The sequence below is a fragment of the Agelaius tricolor genome, unplaced genomic scaffold (assembly GCF_023055355.1).
Source record: "Agelaius tricolor isolate 1412-34295 unplaced genomic scaffold, bAgeTri1.0.p SCAF_1, whole genome shotgun sequence".
NCBI lineage: Eukaryota > Metazoa > Chordata > Aves > Passeriformes > Icteridae > Agelaius > Agelaius tricolor.
In genome coordinates, this window is record NW_027269261.1 from 95,468,707 (window position 1) to 95,487,500 (window position 18,794).

General features: G+C 40.4%; 1 protein-coding gene across 5 annotated transcripts in view; it reads left to right on the forward strand.

The window, feature by feature from the left end:
* FILIP1 (filamin A interacting protein 1) overlaps positions 1 to 14,163 on the forward strand; it is a 102,143-nt gene extending 87,980 nt beyond the window's left edge. For 4 of the 5 annotated variants that reach the window (XM_071444570.1, XM_071444561.1, XM_071444596.1 and 1 more), the window contains 2 exons: positions 5,496 to 5,719; positions 13,343 to 14,163. In XM_071444570.1, coding sequence (XP_071300671.1) covers positions 5,496 to 5,702 — 207 coding nt within the window. In that variant the 3' untranslated portion in view covers positions 5,703 to 5,719; positions 13,343 to 14,163. The remainder of the gene's footprint in view (positions 1 to 5,495; positions 5,720 to 13,342) is intronic. The other variant, XM_071444579.1, reaches the window with a different exon arrangement.
* The last annotated feature ends 4,631 nt before the right edge of the window (positions 14,164 to 18,794 follow it).

An 18,794-nucleotide genomic window follows, 5' to 3' on the forward strand; every position in this document is an offset into this window, starting at 1 on the left:
GTAGAGCTCTTTCTGTTCCTCTGAACTTCTGTAAGTGCTGTATTACAATAGAGCTTCCTGTAGCATATTGTTTTTGCTTTCTCTTTGGGCTTCTGTGGTGGTACCCCAGCTTCTTTTTCATAGTGAAAGACTTCTCACCTCTGTCTTTAACCATAGTGGGCAGTATTTATTGATAGTCCTCCCCCAGTTTATTACTGGACATAAGTTTTTATTGCTTGAGTTGGAAATACCCCGGGAAAGAATTTAACCAAAACAGAAAACTAGCAGTACTGTATTAGTCCAAAAACTTACTTAGCTAGACAGTCTGCAACAGATGCTTAGGGGAAGATTATTTTGAGTGGGTAAACACACAGTAATGTTTCCCTCAGTGTCTGTTCCCAGTTTTTGGCAATAGGTGGGTATTTCTTTCTGAACCAGAGCCTGTAGCCACATCTTTGTCTTTAATAGACCATGGCAGAGGTTTTTTCTATTTATTCTTTTAATTGCTTTTTGAACTCATTTACACTGTTGTTTCCACAACATCAGGGGGCAGTGAATTCATCTGTGGGCTTTGGGAAAAGCTCTTTTGTTTGATACCTTTCATGCAATACCTTCATTGGTTACAGCCTTTTTCTTGTATCTTGACAAATACTGAATAGTTATCCCCTACTCATTTGTCTGTGCTGCTCGGGAGTCAGCAGAGCCCCACAACACGCCTCGTCAGCCGTCTCTTCCCGAGCTGAAATGTCAAAATGTGTTTAAGATACACTTTCACACTTCTGGAGAGAAGCTGCCATTCCCATTTAAGGCTTCTGAATTAAGAAAACTTGCATTCATCACACAGATCTGTTTGAGATTGCACATGTGCTCGCTCTCTCTTCTCACCTATATAAAGTATTATAGATACTTTATTATACAGTGTTTCCTTACATATTAGAGGCAACTGTTCATTTTTTAAAGTCTTGAATTAATTTACAAACTCCTTTGTCTCTCAGAAGCCTGGAAAACTTTTTTTTAAACTTTTTCTTTTAACTAGATGTCTGTCTCTACTGTGATGATGCAGTGAACCATGGCAGACAGAACTTTTTTGTTTTGGTTTTTTTTTTTTCCCTGGCTAAAAACTGGCTTCTTTCTTCACTTTATCCTCCCAGATTTGGAATGTAAGGAAAATAGTTCAGCCATAAGATTTACTTTATCTTATGCTTCCCTTTGTTTTTTAATGTCCCTAGTCAGCTGAGCAGGCAACTTCGAAGGAGCTCAAATGTGTCTTTTCCTCCCCAGCCTCTTGGAAAGGAAAAAAAGTGTATTCACCATCTGTTTTGCAAATGACAACTTTACAAACACACTTCACTGCTCCTAGTCAGAAAACCCAAGCTGTGATCATTTACTCAGTAACCCTAGACGAAACCAACAGATACAGTTTTGAAGGTTTAAGTTAATAAAATCGTACAAGACAAACTGATACACAGCTGCTTTCACTGGTTTTAATTTTTCTCTTAACTCTCCTCACACAACATGCTTTGTACAATGTATTAATGCCTTTTTTATGGCAGCCTATGTATTTGGATGGTTGCCATAGAAACAGAAAAAATGGAGTTTAGTCCTCCTTAGCTTGATTAGAGTCAAACTCACTCTCAGGAAAATACTTGGACTATCACAGCAGACCTAGGATATGATTTTTTTTTATTGCAAATGGACCACAGAGACCAGAGGATATAGAAACCAAAATGAGCCTGCTTGTTAGTTTTCCCTTAGCACATAGGCCCAAATTTCTGTTCCCAGGACAGTTCATATAGTTTGCAGAAAAAATTCCACAGAATAAACCCAAGTATTCTTTGTGAAAATCCCCAAAACAGCGGTGCCTACATCCTGTTTGATTTAGGCTTTCATTTGGTTATAGGATTGCTGGTGAATGTGGATCTTCTTTGGCTACCATGATGGGTGTCAGTCCTATAATCACTTAATCCCTGTGCTCCCCACCTCCTACAAGCCTGGCATTGAGTGCCATCTGTTTATGGTGCCAGGGTACACAGTGACTCCAGTGCCATGCAAATCCGCAGGGAGCAGAGGGAATCCCGGCTGCAGCAGAGCCAGCACGGTGGCACAGCACCAACCATGCAGGGCATCCTGTGACCAGGGCAGGAGGGCCCAGCTGAGAAGCTGCTGGGTGCCAGAGTGAAGGGGACAAGTGTTTGTGCAGCTGGAAGGCCACTTGCAATTGGACAGCATTTAGTTTGAGACCAGCACCTAAATGTAGCTCTGTGTAGGTGTCCCATGTGTGCTCTAAGCTGTTGCTAGAGCTGCTGGAGGGGCAGGGAGCAGCTTGCCTGCCTGTGCAGAGGTGTGGTGGTGCTGGCTGTGTGCCTGTGGCAGCTGAGAAGTGCTGGCAGCTGTGTGCCTGTGTGAGGCTGGGAGGGTTTTGACTGACCCGTCCCTTTCTGCAGTGGCAGCTGATGGGACGCCTCAGATGGCACAAGATGCCTCAGTGTGGGCAGCTGAGTCAGTCTGTAGTCTGTGTGCTCCCCATGGCAGCACTGACCCCTGTGTGCTGGCCTGTGGTGACTGGGGGGTGATCCAGCTGAGACAGGGCTGGCTTCTGTGTGAGCTGAATTGCCCACTGGCTCTGCTGACTACATTGCCTAGATTCTCAAGTGCCACCCTTTCAGGACAAAGTTACCTAAACATACTTTATTTTAGTGCCATTTTCGGTGCTGTCAAGTAGTCTACCTACCTTCCAGCTGCTTATTCAGAAGTTCTAGGTCTCTTTGGGTCATCTGTGTTGTCTACCAGCTCTGTGTACATTGCTTGAGTAGCCCAGGGCATTTCAAATTGCACAAGGTGTCTGTTGGTCACTGAACTGAACCATTTCTGTCCAGGGCAAGCTGGGGCCTGATCAGGTTGAGAACAAATGATGGAAAAGCACTTTTTCAGTTAAAATATTCCAGAAGCCAGTGTGTACATGAAAGCATTCTCTTCATGTATCAATAAAATGCACCAAACAGGATCTGTTACAAACTACTCAAATGTGCTACGTGTTCTGTATGTTCAGTTTGCTTTTTTCCTTTAATGGGACTGCCCAAACTTACTGCAGCTTCACAGGTTAATACATCTGTGTCTGCAGTGAGAGCTGATCATGACTGCACCATAGCAGCTGCATGTGTTCATCTCAGTCTCAGTAATGTCTTGTGTGGCCTCACTGGGTCCTGTTCCAGCACCATGTCTTGCCTTGCCAGCTCAGATCCAGCTTGCATCACCCAGTGTCCCACGGGGCCGCATCTCGGGCACTCCATTCCAGCTGTGTAAGGGTTAATTTCTGGTTGGAGCCACAGCCCTGGGCCAACCAGAAGACAGCAGCCTACAGACAAACAGCTGGAAGAAATGGCTTTGAGTTCTCGGAAGAAATGATGGAGAGGCAGGCAGTCGTGTGGGTTCTCTGCCGCAGATGCTACAGACGCGGGCTGGATGTGTCTCTGCTCGCTGCCCCTTCCCGCGCCCAAGGGCACAGCCGGCTGGGGAGGCACCTTTGTGCCATCTCACTTGGCAAACACAAAATGCTTTTGCAGCTGCCTGGGAAGCAGGCATTAGCTTCCATGCAATCAACACGTTAGTATGCTGGAATGAAGGCAACTAAGAAATTTAAAGCAAGTTAGAGTTCTTTTCAAAGTGCTTTTGAATGATTTAGGCTTGAAATGAGTAACTTGAAAGCGCCCAAATCCTTAGTTAATAATTTACATGTGAATAAAGCTGAAGAAATGCCTGAGATTCCAGCTACTCCATTTGATTGCCTCATGTTTACTCACTGTAGGACTCTTTCAGGGAGTACAAGATGTTTGTCATTTGGGTTCCCTGGGATGTTGACATATTTTCCAAGGCTGATGGAATGCATTTGCATGTTTTGCCCTACAGAATTGTATGGGCCTAACTTGTTTTGACATCTACATGTGAGTTCCATATTAGCCTTTAGACTGCTATTGTAAATGTTGCTTTTAGTTATTGAAAATGGCTTCCTTCCTGTCAGGCAGACAGCATTCAAGTTTTCCAATTGTGATTTTTTTTTGAGTGTACACATGGGGTTTTGAACTGTTCTTAGAAGATTAAGGAATGGGTTTCCTTTGCATGCTCAGGATGCAGGCAGAAAGCTCTGATGCCACTGGCTGAAAAACATTTGTAGAGCATTTTTAAGTAAATGTAAAAATGCATGTTGCAGCTGACACGGGCCCCCAATCCAGTCTATTTCAGCAGTTAAGTTTTACTTTGCTTATATGCCATAAATTGCAGAGTATAGTCATTTAGCAGGTGGGTCTAGCTAGCATTACAGGATTTTAGGAGAATTGTTCTCTTTTGTGAGATCAAAGTCTTTATCCATAATCTGAACAGCAATGTCAATCACATATGAAATTTAGCCAAGACACTGAAGCTGTCACCATTATTATTTGTGTCTGTATTGCACACTGCAGGAGATAAAGCCCATTTTCCTTCCAGAACTGTCATGTTTATAAGTATTTTCTTTAAGTCATGGTTCATATGAGGTAGCTCCAGATTTGACCTTGAAAAGTATGCACATCATTATCCAGCCAGAGCTATGGGATAGCTTTGGCCTGGTCTCCAGATGGGGCTCCAGACGGACACAGGAGCTGTGTTGGGTCTGCCAGCCCCAAGCCAACCACTTAGGCTATTCTTTTTTTTTTTTTTTTTTTTCTTAAATTCTGAATTACTCAAACTTGAGGATTAGTGTGCTTGCTAGGCTGTTGTCCAGGGCAGAAGACTGGCAGAGATAGTAAAATGACCATGTCCATACTGCCTTGAGGTATCCTTGGAAATCAGGGTTAGCAGCTTCACCCTTACCAGAGTTTCTCAAGTTGTGATTTGTGCTTGGACTGGGAGAGCCCTTTCCCACATCCCTCCTGCCACAGCCACAGGAAAAGAAAATCCAGATCTTCTCTCTGTCTCTTTCTCTCCCAACCCCCTGCTCTTCCCGGTGCAGAAATAAGTGGCCCCAGCCATGAGCTCAGCATACTTTGGGAAGTAAAATTCAATTTTATTTACAATACTGAGTGATCATGCCCCAGCTCCAAAATCTGGCAGTTACCCTGGGTTCATCAGCCTCACCTGACTATGCTGTTCTGAAGACCTGTGCTAGTGTCTATACAAGATGCTAATATTTTACCTGTCCTGAGAGCCAAGCCAATGTTGTAGTAGCCTCTAAGGTCATCCTGAACTGTGTCATGCTGTAGAATGGGGAGATTTGCACAAATTCCCATCCTTGTGACATCTTGATTCAAAACACTGCACCTCACCTCTGGGAAACTCGTTTGATCGCAGCTGTACCTTTGGCCCTACTCTAGCAGTATGTACCACGGCCAGATTCCAAGTGTGAATATTACTTTGCTAATAGCTATGATTTGGGCTATTGTTGTTTGAGAGGTAAATGAAGAACCAAAGCAAAGTATAAGATGAGCATGTATGAGAAAAAGTCCTTGATTCACTGTATTTTTCTCTGTCTCTTTGTTTTGCAGACAGGACAGGATGGGTCATCCCCGAGACCTACACCCACCCGCATTCCTGTGTCAAAAGGTATGAAAGCAGGAAAGCCAGTAGTGGCAGCCCCAGGAGCAGGAAATGTGACAAAATTCGAGCCTCGTGCTGAGACTCAGTCTATGAAAATAGAACTGAAGAAATCTTCAGCCAGCAGCTCTGCCTCCCTGGGCGGGGGCCAGGGCTGATGGCGGTGGCTCAGGGGGTACGTTCTGCAGGTTTTACTGCTGCCGTGGAAGTCAGCTCCCCTGTCTGTGTAGCTGTTCACGTTTGCCTGTACTAACAAAGTCCTGCAGCTATCACTTAACAACAAACTAATAAGTGTGTGCACTGACTACTTAAATAACAAAATCCTTTTGTTTTCTTACTCAAGTTAAAAAAAAAAAAAGCTGTCAAAAAGGCAATTAAGGTTTCCAGTCTAGGAAGTGAGAATGGGTAACTGAAATAAGTTATTAATCTGTATCAGGAATTCTTAATGATAGACTTGGTCACTTTTTAGTAGGTCAAAGGAGGTGTGGTCACTTTTACTAGATTGTTTTCCACCTTAATGGATCACTTTCCACCTTTGCAGCTGCATGCTCTACTTTCCTTTCTGCCTTGATCACATTATTGAAATGCCACATGGCCTAGGGAAGCAATGCCAGAAGACTTGCCATGTGCATTGAGGTCCTGTTTTAATGAAAGCCAGTACCTCGTGTGTGGGAGGGGAGGAGAGGAAGGATGGGCACCATGTGACCATGTGGCCTCCTCTCTAGGAGCCTCCCATGAAAAGCACCATTTCTCAGTGGTGAGCTGCTTTCTCAAGATAGTACTAAATTCAGGGGCAGAGGGATGTTGCACAACGTTTGCCAGCAATTTAATTCTTCCAGAGAGAGTCAACACTTGTAGACAACACTTAGAAGAAGTCCTTGACCTTACACACACTGGAATACTGCTAGCTCAGGGCTCAGATGAAGGCTTGTGAGCCAGAAGGTGTTTAGTCTTCAGCAAAAGCTTGAGAAACACTATCTGGCAAAAATCAATACAATTCATTTATGCCTGCTCCAAAGACCACTAATGGCTATGAAGCACCTCATTCCATTGACCTGACTAGGTTTTCAGTTTTCCTGGTTGGGTCTTGGGTCTTACATTTAAACCTTACTTGCCAAGCATCCTTATGTCTTATAGGATAAGGCAGCACAGCCTGCTGGTGGCAGGAATTGCTATCTGAAGGCATAGCTCAGGTACACACAATGAAAGAGAGAGGGTTTGGTAAGGAAATTACCCTCAGTTTTCAGTTGTTTAAAATGTTTTGTCATAAAATGAAGACTACCTTACAATACCATGGTGATTCATCATTTTTCCTTCCCTCTTTGTGATTTCCTCATTTGTATGTTTGCATTTTTCAAGCATGTTTTAAGGAATTTTTCCAGCATGGAAATAGTGTGGATGCTAATGATTGTTATGATTGTTTATTTAATAACAGTAGAGTTATTAAAGCACATTTCCATTAAGCAATCAGTTTTCATAGAAGAAAGTCACAACCAAAAGAAATGAAGCTGAGCAGACCAATAAATGATGGATTTAAAGTTGTATAATGCTTCACTCACCTCAGAGAGCTGTAAAGGGCCCAGTGGTTAAAACAGAATGCAAGGTGGGAAGACCACCAATAAATTATAAATAAAATTCACAGAAAGGAAAATGCACTGAAATACGAAGTTTAGTCTGGGAGAAGATATTTGATGGAAGAACTCTGTCACCAAAGGTCAACAAAATTATATTCAATCCAAGCAATGTTTAGTTTTCCATCTGCTTTGCACTGCTTTCCAATTTCACATCCAGATATGACAATTATCCCATTGTAAAGCTGGCATTTTATTATTCACATGAAGGGTATTTTTTCTTTGCCACATTAAAAAAAAAAGTAGGTTTTGGCTTTTTACATGTGTAGCACCTAAAATGCCTGTTAATTTTAAGGTTCTAGTTCCTATGACATCCAAAAATAAGATCAGTATTAGTAGCATTTTTTCATAACTCCTATTCCCAGTACTTTGGATAAAACTTGGAAACTGGAATTAGCAAGCAATGTGAGTTAATATGTCAGAAATACATCAGATCCTCTCAAGGAATTCTTATCACTTAAAAGCCTCAGTATGTCAATAAATTGTTGCTGAGATCTTACTGTTCTTTTTGTAATACAAACTTTTAAACAAATATTTAAAGGAAAAAAAAGTGTTTTTTCTGGATATTCACTCTAAATACTGTTACTGAAGGAAGCTGTAAGGTCAAAACAGTCAAATAATATTGCAAACATGATCCCAAGCTAATGTAGCTTGATACAGCTGCCTTAAGCCTTTCTTGTGTCAAAGAAGCTTAATTCCTTAGTTAACTGTTGCCATATTCAATGTTCTGTGTGTGCCTGTGGTTGAAAATTTTGTTTTTGTTTGAGGTCTAAGAAACTAATTCACCTGAAGAAACTAGCCAGCCTCACAGGACCTGAAACCTAGGGCACACAAACTGGCACAGCTAGAGCCAGAATTGCAGGCATAGCCTGGGAGTTGCTCCTGTAGAGTCCATAGGATTGATGAGACAGACTTCAGAAATTCCAGAGAGGTCAGACTTAGGATCCTGTTATTTTTCCCCAGGGGCTGCACAACAAAAATGGACTTTTGCTCTGCAGCATAAGTCTAAAGAGTTGGAATTGGGCTGCTGGTTAAACTATTAGCTAAAGCCAGGTATTTTGTTATACTCAAAACTTTTGACATCTGTTTTAATTGACCTGATATTCTTGTTTCCTGAAGGTAAAAGAAGGGTAAGATAAAGAGAAAAGAAAGCCTATAGTTCAGAAGTCTTAAAAGTTCAAGCCTAACTCCTTGTATTACACTGAAATTGCCTCTGAATCTGAAGACAGTTACGTTTAGTGACTACATTAAGATACTCCATTCAGTAGGTCAGCTCCTAAAGGCAATTTAAACAACCAAATCTAAAAACAATGCCTAAGCCCAAGAGGCATCCTGAAGATCTTCCTGATGTTCTTCCACGGACCTTATCTAGTCAGTGTTTCTGTTATGACTTAAATGTAGCACTGCAGCTGCTGTACCTCACTGAGATCCATAATGCAGGTATTCTCATATTTCCTCCGAGGCTTTTAAGTCAAGCCAGGATTTCATGGTCACTTAAAGTCAGGATATAACTCCACACTGGACTGAAAAGCTGTAGTCCTGTTTTTGTCACCTCCAGCCAAGAAAGTACTCACTGACTATGTGGTTGTCCTTTGAGCTGGCACAAGTGTTTGAATTTAACTGGGGAACTGATATGAATTAAAAGGAATCTGGCAAAAAAGCATAAAGGCTGGCTTTAACATAACTTAGTGCCAGGCTCACAGGCCAGAAAAAGAAAGAAGGAGGGCACAGGAAACCAGTTGGTGTTTTAAAATGACTGTAGGATCATGAATGCCTTCTAGTAGATCAAATACCACACAAACGCAGGGGTAGTGCTGCTTATTTTCAAAAGCTTTTGATTGAAACCTTTTTTCAAAGGTAGGAGACAGTATCTGAGGAGACTCAAACCCACATCAGCTGCAGGCAGGTTCACTAGTAGCACTGACAGCTGAGGAGGAAGAAGGTGGCATTCTCATTCCCTCCTGGAAAGGCTGAGCCGTTCTGCATGGAATGTTTCATATTCACTGAGCAGAAACAAGGGAGTGGTTGAGGGCTCAGGATATTGAACTAGGAGGGAGCCCTCCCCAGATCTGTGTCCCTGTTCCAAAGGCTGCCTTTGAGCCTGGCCCTGTTGAAAAGGAGGCTTATAAGATGAAGTGTCTGTGTTCATCCATCCTTCCATCTCTCCTTCCCTAATGAATAACACTGAACAACCAACCAATTTCATGCAAACCTGACAGAACAATAGGAATCTCCAGAATAAGAAGTTTTTCCAGTTTAATGAAAAGGAGGGCAGAGAAGAGGAGCAAGACCTTAGCAGTGCCTCACTGTGTGGAAGAGTAGGGCATGAGCTCACCTTCATACAGCATCAAAGAATGAACACAAGAGTGATGTCATAAATGCCACAAGGACAAGCTTTGTTCAGACCTCAGGGCACCAAAGAATCAATCTCTGACACATCAATCCAAAGGATAATATTAGGGCTTTATTTACAGGACTTTGATGTATTTTGCATTACTGGATTATAATGCATAATAAACTAAGCCTTCCTAAATGACCATTTCACTCATCCTTATGTTTTCTCTCTCTTAACTTTTTTTCTGTCATTCTGTTTGGATTTTTTGTAATTAAATGGAACAATTTCAGTAGCAAAGTAATGCACTCAGAATCATAATGATAGTTACAATGCTTTGTCAGGAACTCAGATGACAGAGTAATCTTTGTACTTTTAGTCATAATCAGTGTCAGCTGGAGAGAAGCCCTGTTTTGGCTGATGACATGGCCATATAAGCAGTTGTGATAACTCAAGCCCAGCAGTAGTAATACATGGCTTAGCACCAGCAGTAAGGTAGAGAGGGGGAAGAGCAGGGAAAATGCCAGCCCATTCATGAGCAGCACACATGGACTGAGAAGGTGCATCCTCACTTCTTCAGATGATCTCTCTGATTTTAAGTTTAGTTCCTAGCAAGTTTTCTACTGTGTTCCCTGAGTTAGATCCCATCCCACCAGATTTACTGCTACAGGGGTATTGCTAATGTAGTCATTAGTAGATCAATACATTTGGGTAAGTGTGACTGAGAAAGGAGCACAGAGCTTCAACTGTAATGCCTAGAGGGATTTCTCTCAGAATAGTAAACATCCTAGGCAAATGGTAGAAGAAAAACAGAGATTTTGATTTACTTTGCTCACCTTTTTTCCTTTTGGGACACCTGTTAGTGTGACTTTCCAAAAACCAAACACTTTGTGACTCTTTGTAATATGCCCATGGAGAACACGTTACTGTATTTAAACCTCAAGTCACTTACAGCACATAGTAATTACCACCATGGGAGTAATCTCTAAAGCCACATTTATATGTTGATCCAAGCCAACAGGATGCCAAGTCATATGTCACTGCTTGAAATATGCCATGCAGAATACATGAATACATTCAGTAATTCTGATCAGATGTGGAAGAGCAGGTCTTTAAAGAGAGTAAGCTACTGTCCCTCTGGGTTTCAGGTACTTGGCATAAGCTGCAACAGTCAGGACAGTTTTCAGACCAATTATATGTTCCCATCACACATCAGTGGCCAATTTCATTGAGTTGCTTTGAAACACAGTTTGCTGGCAGGAATTTTTGTGAGCTCATCTTTTGAACTTGCTTTCCTTTAGGGGAATGGTTTTCTCCCCTGTGTCAGTGTGAGTTACCCTCTTTCTCCTTATTTTGCTTGAGCTCTCTTGGGTAAAATCATATGCAATATTTCTCATTATAGATATTAACTTCACTTTGAATCTTACTCCCTACACATTGCTCTTACCTTGGCTTTTTTTCCTTAAAATGTAACCAGGGTTAACTACTGTCAGGTGCAGAGCTATCAGCTCTTGGGTATGAAACACTCAGGTTCTCTAAATGAAAAAAACCTCTCCTTGGGATTTTAAAAACAGAAATACTGATGTATGATTCTCTTCCGTTGCTTGGGTGTGCATTGTCTGTGGTACATTCATTTTTGTATTATCTGGTGATACTTGTATATATTGTAAGGAGAAATTAAACTTTATATGTTAAAATGTCACTTGATGTGCTTCATTATATGAACTGGTATCCTGATGTGTTTCCTCGAGAAGTTCTGCTTTACATCAGGAGGACTGAAAGCAGAATTAGTTGTTTTACATTAACTTCATTTTCTTTTTCTGTCACTAAAATAAATTGTTTTGTTTAAGGGAATACTTAGCTCTTTGAAATATTCCCATCTAGAATCCTAGAAAAATTTATTTAATCATATCCTTCAAATATAATCATATTCCTACAGAGGGTGGCCCAAAAGCACTCTGACAAAGTTGGCCCTACTCTAATTTTAGCTTAGTAACTGTTCAGACACCTCTTTTAGTAACTAGACATGTGTGTGTGTACATAATATATATATATATATTCATACATACAAATCAGTATGTAAGGATTTCAAGTAGAAACAACTGAGACAAACTTAGAGTGTGTGTTCTCTAGATATGTGAAAAATGAATGGAAGATAAATACAGTGGAAATTATTTGATTTTTTAAAAAAATTATTTTTTCTCCTACTTTTTTCTGCACAATTACTCTTTGGGTCTGTAGGAGAAAGGTGTCTGATTCAGACACCGACTGTAGTTTTGCTGTTTATTCAGTGACTGAGCCTTAACAAAGAGCGTGATATTTTTCGGCTGCCCATTGTTTTAGAATTTTGAAACCTTAATAAATGTGCACAGTGAATATTGAAAAAATATTTTTTTCTTTAAAAAATATTTTTAATATTAAGAAAATAATTTGTAAATATAGCTTTTAACATCATATTCCACAAGAGCTTCAAGTTAGAACAGCACGGTTAGAACAGTAAGGTAAAATCATGCAATAGTTTGTGGTTCTTTCACATTCACTGCTCAAATATGGTGGAACTGGTATACATTTCTTGTTGAAAATATTTTGTTATTGATAAATTTTATGGAAAATAAATACTTTCAATTCGGGAAATTCTATTATTTCATTTGCCTTAACGTATTTTATTGGACGTTGCCTCATCCCTGTTCTTACTTCACCACGTATGAAAAGCAGCACTGGGATCTGCCATCTAGTGGCAAAGTTCTGACAGTAAGAGTGCATGGAAAATATTTTCATTTTTCTTTCTTCTTAGAATGTAATTTAATGAAACACCTTGCAAATATTAGTTAGGAAGCACACAAAGGCAGAAGCCAACAAAATTGCAAAATTTATATATATATTTATTTTAAATATATATATATATATATTTATAAAAAAGGCAAAAATTATATCAAGTGTCATTTCTTGGGTCCTCTAAATTTTGAAAAATCTTCATACTATTAAGAAAGGAAGGTAACAAAAGTAATTTCAATTAGGATGAATATTTCTGAAAATGTATAACTGTATGCTTTAATTAGTATTGGTACAGTTACATTATTTGAAATTCATAAAATACACCTTTTCAGAGAAAAACATTAATTGACAGTTAAATTCTTATGTTAAAAAGGTCGCCTGTAAGAGCTGCATATATAGGTAGAAGAACAGAAGACCAGGCCATTAGTACTTCAGCAGATTAATCAGGGTCAGGGACCTCTGGTACTACACACAGGGCAAATTAAACCCAGCATTTTAAAGAAAATGCCAACACCCAATCTTGCAAGCTGTGGCTGAAATTTATCCCCATAAAGTCAGTAGCAAAATTCAAGAAGAGTTGCTTAATAAACACAGCATAGGTTTATAAACCAAGTTTAAATTTAAAAAAATGAGAACCCCATACCTCTTCCTCATGCCTATTTATGAATTGCCACCAGATTTATGATGAAGTTGCTTAGAAAATATACTAGACACCCAACTCCAAGTCTTTCTCTACCTATTTGGATGTGGAACTGGAATTTTGGTGTCCGTCTGCTTTAATCCATTCAACTGTATTACTCCTTTTTCCCTATGGACAACCAAATGATGGTCTTGACATTGAAGTGGAAGCCAAGGCCCTCTGAGCCCTCAACAGGTACTAATTTAGTTTCCCTTTCTAGCATTAGCCAGGACAGTTTTATCAAGCAGTGATGTGAGAGTATGTTTGTGACACTTTTTAGAAAAATGCCTTGCACTTCCACTGTAATTGTTCTTCTTTAAAGTAAGCTGCGATGCGTTTGTAGTTCCATAAACCCGAATGTTTTGCTCTCTTTTCTTTTAGAGAGTGTCATCATTCACCAGTTACGCGTCAACTCTAGATGAGTTACCGCCCGCTAGAGCTCTCTGTGTGCACTACCCTCCATGCCTGTGGATGGATCACTGCAGAAGCTCTCTGCCATCAACACCAGGGTCACTTGTGCTACTGATTACTTATGGAAGTATTAGTGCTTCCATTAGGTTTTATATATATTTTTTTTTTCTTGGTAGAGCTTTAAAAACCAATGGCCTTGCTGGTATTTTAAAAGTATCTAATCAGAGAGAGAGCAGTAGTCTTTCCGCCAGCTGAATTTCACTTTTAATTGCAAAGCCTAAGGCACGTGCTTGATTTTGTTTGATATTTGCCATATAATTTATTTTTATAATACACTTTGTAAAGTAGCTGTGCCAAAGTTGCAATTCCTTTTGCTTATGACGCATTTATTTGTAGAATACACTGTCAAATTTGCAATTTGATATTTTTGTAATAGTACGTGAAGAAAGAAAAATGTAACTTCAGCAATGTTTTCTGTTTAAATGGAAAAGTATTCAGTATATTTTTTTTGCCACCATGAGATTCTGTGAGACTAAATACTCTGAAGTCTGCTGTATGGAATTTGTTGCAGAATATTTCTTGCACTGTGTGATGGTTTGGCATAAAATTAAGTATTAAAGTCCAATGCCTTGAAATACAACCAAATTTACTCATTTTAAACTATGTAAGTCAGTTTTTAAAGCTGTGATTTTTTTTTTCTATATAAAGTAAGTTTTTACTTCTGCCTGTACCAAAAAAGTTGATTTTCATTACACTGTAACTAATAAATTTTCACAACTATGCAAATGTAATCAGGTGTTTAAATTTACCCTCCAGTTTCTTAAGGTTGGCATTGCTCATCTATGTATTTGTTTATGGGAACAGAATATGGGTTTGGAAGTTCCTTTTTTTGACTGGTGTCTCATACAGTGTCACAGTGATGTACAGGGTGAAACTGATTCATAGAATCATAGAATGGTTTGGGTTGGAAGGCCCTTAAGGATTGTGTAGTTCCAATCCCCCTGCCATGGGCAGGGACACCTTCCACTACATCAGGTTTCTCAAAGCCCCATCCAACCTGGCCTTGAACATTTCCAGGAAAGCCATTCAACAGCTTCTCTGGGCATTTTGTTCCAGTGTCTCACCCTCAATGTTTCCAGTTTTTCACCCTCAAGGTGAAAAACTTCTTCCTAGCATCCACTCTAAACCTATTGTCTTTCAGTTTGAAACTATTCCTCCTTGTTCTGTCACTACATGCCCATGCAAATCTCGCCATCTTTCTTGTAGGCTCAGAAGTTACGATACAGAGATGGACCAATCACCAAGCCCTTAATGACTTAACTGTTTCTAACCTTGTGCTTTCACAGCACAGGCAGAGATGTTTGACTGGTACTGTCAGAATCTTTAGTCCTGGACTAGCACCTGGACTAGACACCAGGCACTCTTGACATGCTGAGGGGCCCCTTTTACACTGGTGGCTGTAGCTTCTCAAATAGCATCCAGAGAGTTCTGTGGCAGCTATACTTAGCATGATTTTTGAATGAATGATAAATAAAGCTACACCCAATCCAGGCAGGGTCTTTTTTCCTTTTATATTTCATAACCAATGATTTTTAATCTAAGTCACTGGCACATACCTAAAATACTGCAGATTTTTAACTGCAGAAGCTACTGGGAGAAATTAATTTTTGGAAAGGAAAACCGTGTTGCTTGCAGGAGATGTGCTGTGAGATGCCAGAAAGACTGCATTAATGCAGCATCCCACTGGGATGGTTAGGTTGGTCCATCTTTGAAGCTGGAATATCACACTGCTGTGTAGTCAATTTGGTCTTCATGGGAGCCATGGGAGCTGTTTTTCCTTTTACATATGAGTTCTGCAGCAAATGCTGACACTCTAGAGAAGCAGGATATTCTGGCACCTGTATGAACTTTTGTGGAGCTGATCTCCATTGTGTTTACTAATACAGCCATACTGAGGAATCAAAATTAAGCGCTGCTTATCCTGGCAGAAGAATAATTTCGTTGGTATAGCTTATACTTAGCTGGTACACCATGTTTTGTAAGGAGTGGGGTTTTTTTTTGTACAACAGACAATATATGCCAATAACATAGTTGTGTCTGTAGATCATATTTTAGTGCAAGCTGAGAAAAATTCCAGCTTTTAGAGAGCAATACAGCTGAGGTGAATAAAGTTTAGTGCATGCCACATTTCAGTTTACTGTGAAGCAGAATGAACATTGTAGTGACCCAGATCTTCTGTCTTCAAAACATTACTTGGGAATTGAAACCTATCCATGTTAAGATCTACACTAAGCTCAGCTGGACTAAAATTCCTGGCTATTTGAAAGTGATGGTGACATGCCTGAAATAAACTTCAGCTTTTAAATATGAGTAGGATACAAGTAAAATGGTATTCCAAAATTAAGTCTAGACTTAAAAGGTCCCAGTCGAAGTAAAAAATATTTTTCCTTGTCTAAATTTTAATATAAAGCCAATTCATTATGAATGTAAGTTTATGATTCATAAACAAATACATAAACTTTTATGATTTTGCACTTAGATTAAGTTTTTAAGCTTCCCAAAATAAAGCTTTGTTCAAAGCATACATACAATGGTGTATTGAAATAATTTGGATTTTAAAATATTTTTGATGAACTGCAACACTTTGGAGTAGGAGACCGGTGATTTCATCTTGCATTTATGTTCCTAGTAAATTTTTTTACAATTCCTAACTTGAATATGAATCTAAGATAAATATGTAAAAAAAGTGCATTAGCCACATAATTAGGCTGTATTTTGGGGACACTCAGGAAGAAATCTATTAATATAGACTAACAATGTGATTAATTTCTACAAGTACTGTAATTTTAAAAGAGGTAATTGGGAAGAACTTTCACACTAAGATAACATGAAATATAGATTTTAAATATATAGATATAGATAGGTATAGATATAGGTTAGATATAGATATATATATATGGTATTGATATCAGAAACTGTTAAGCAATAGAAAACCAGTGAAAGATCTACTTTTCCCTTAGAGATCTCTTACTGTCTAAAGAGGACTTAAAGACCTGTGTAGTATAATTATAGTGATAAAATATAAAGTTTCAATCCATGAAAAAATCTCAAATATTTAGATTTCTAGAGACAAACTCTACAGCCAGTGAGTTTTCTTTTTGTCTTGTTGTGAAACATAATTAGACTAATTTATCATGCCCTTTCTTGCCAGTCCTGTCACACCTGAGAGCATCAGGTTCCAGCTTCCCAAGATTGCCCCTTGATTATCCTGCTGCCAGGGAAATTTCTTGCCATCTCTCACCACAGGTTTACAAGCAGTCTTGTTCCCTTGCGATCCCAGGCTGAATCTCTCTGGATTCTCTGTGATGCTGTGGGAATAAAAGTTACTACAGCTGAAGGTAATAATTGCAAACAGAAGACAATAAAGGAAAGAGTGGTACTAGAGACAACGGGCTTATTTAGGGGGAATGGCAGCAAAAGTTGGGGTCCACAAGATAGTGGAAAAGATAAATTAGGAATGAAATATAGTTTTAGCACAGATGCCACAAGGAATATGATTAACGTTTGTACCCTATATAATTATTTAGGCACAGAATTAATACTTATATTTTAGACATTTATATATATATCCGGATTTCCTATGCTATGTCAAGAGGCCTTTGGTGCCTCCAGAGCAAAGTACATTTGCACAAATCAGGTGCTCCCCCCAGTGGTCTTGGCTGATGCTCTCGGTGTTCCAGAGAACTTAAAGGCCTTTATTTTATATAAACTGTTCCACAGCCAGCTAAAAAGTCTTCAGATTGAACTACATTATAAAGTTATTTAATTAAATAGTTCCACTTACTTTTTTCCTTGAAATCAGGTAAATACATGAATATTTGCTGAATGTGGGTTTGGTTGCACTCTTGGGGTCCTGCATAGGAAGGACTAGAGAATCCTCACAAAACAGACTTTAATGCAGAAGTGCCAATGAAGTGAGAAACATGAACTTCCAAGGTTGCATTAGCTTGAGCAATGCCTGCTAGAGCAGGTATTCTGGGATACAATACCTTCTCCCACACTGCATTCCACCAGGTGACTGCATCTCCATGGAAAGGGTTTTACCCACTGGAACAGGCAGCCCTGGAGGGCTGGTAGAGTCCCTGTTCCTGGAGGTGTTAAAGAACAGACTGTAAATGGTAGCAAGTGCCATGGTGTAGTTGGCATGGGGGTGTTCAGTCAAAGGTTGGACTCAATGATCTCAGAGGTCTTTCCCAGCCTAATTGATTCTGTGATTCTATTTAATGCAGTCAGGTTAGCTCCTAAGGGGAAACAACAGCATCCATATGTGCAAGTACCTAAATGGGGGTGTCGAGTCAGAGGGAGCCAGACTCTTCTCAGTGATGCCAACCACCAGAACAAGTGGCACCAGGCAGAAACTGATGCACAGGAAGTTCAACCTGAATACAAGGAAGAACTTCTTCAGTGTGTGTGGCTGATGGAGCACTAGAACAGATTTCTCAGAGAGGCTGCAGAGTCTCCCTGACTGGAGATATTAAAAAATCGTCTGGATGCAGTCCTGAGCAGGGAGGTTGGACCAGATGACCCTCTGTGGTCCCTTCCAGCCTTACCTGCTCTGTGATTCTGTATCCACTGCACTGATTCACTCACACCTCCTGACAGCAGAGCAGGAGTACAGAGCAGAAGAGCTCCCAAAAGTGGTGCTTGGCACACATGGCTCCATTAAGAGAAACTCTCAAATCTCTCATGCATTATTACATCTCTACAGCAGCACTAATCCTATTTATGAGGGTAGGAAGCCAAAGCTGACTTCTCTGTTTTTGCCCCAATGGACGCTGCCTTGGGTCAGCCAGCACATGCCAGCAGGGAGGATGAGGGGCAGTGCTCCTGGAGCACTGAGAGGGGAGGACAAGGCTGCGGGCCTGGGTCTTACCCCAACCCTGCCCTAAATCTGGAATCCTAATCCTCACCAGAGCAGAGCCTGCCGGGCCAGCACATAGAACACATCCTGTGAGGAGCAGCTGAGGAAGCTGGGGGGTTTTGGCCTGAAGAAAAGGAGGCTTTGGGGCGGACATCATTCTCTCCATAACTCCCTGAGAAAAGGTTGGAGGCAGGCGGGGACTGGTCTGTTCTGCCGTGCCTGCAGTGAGGACAACAGGAAATGGCCTTAGCTGAGACGGGGGAGATTCAAATTAGATACTAGAAAAAAAAATATTCACTATTAGGGTGGTCAGGCATGGGAACAGGTTGCCCCGGAAGGCGGTAGTCACCACCCCTGGACGTGACAAGATCCAGAGGTGACTGGATCTGGCACTGGGTGACGTGGTTTAGGGGTCACAGGGGCAGTGCCGGGTGGATGACTGGACCGGATGATCTTGCGGGTCTCTTCCAATCTTGACGATTCCGTGACTCCCTTACCGCC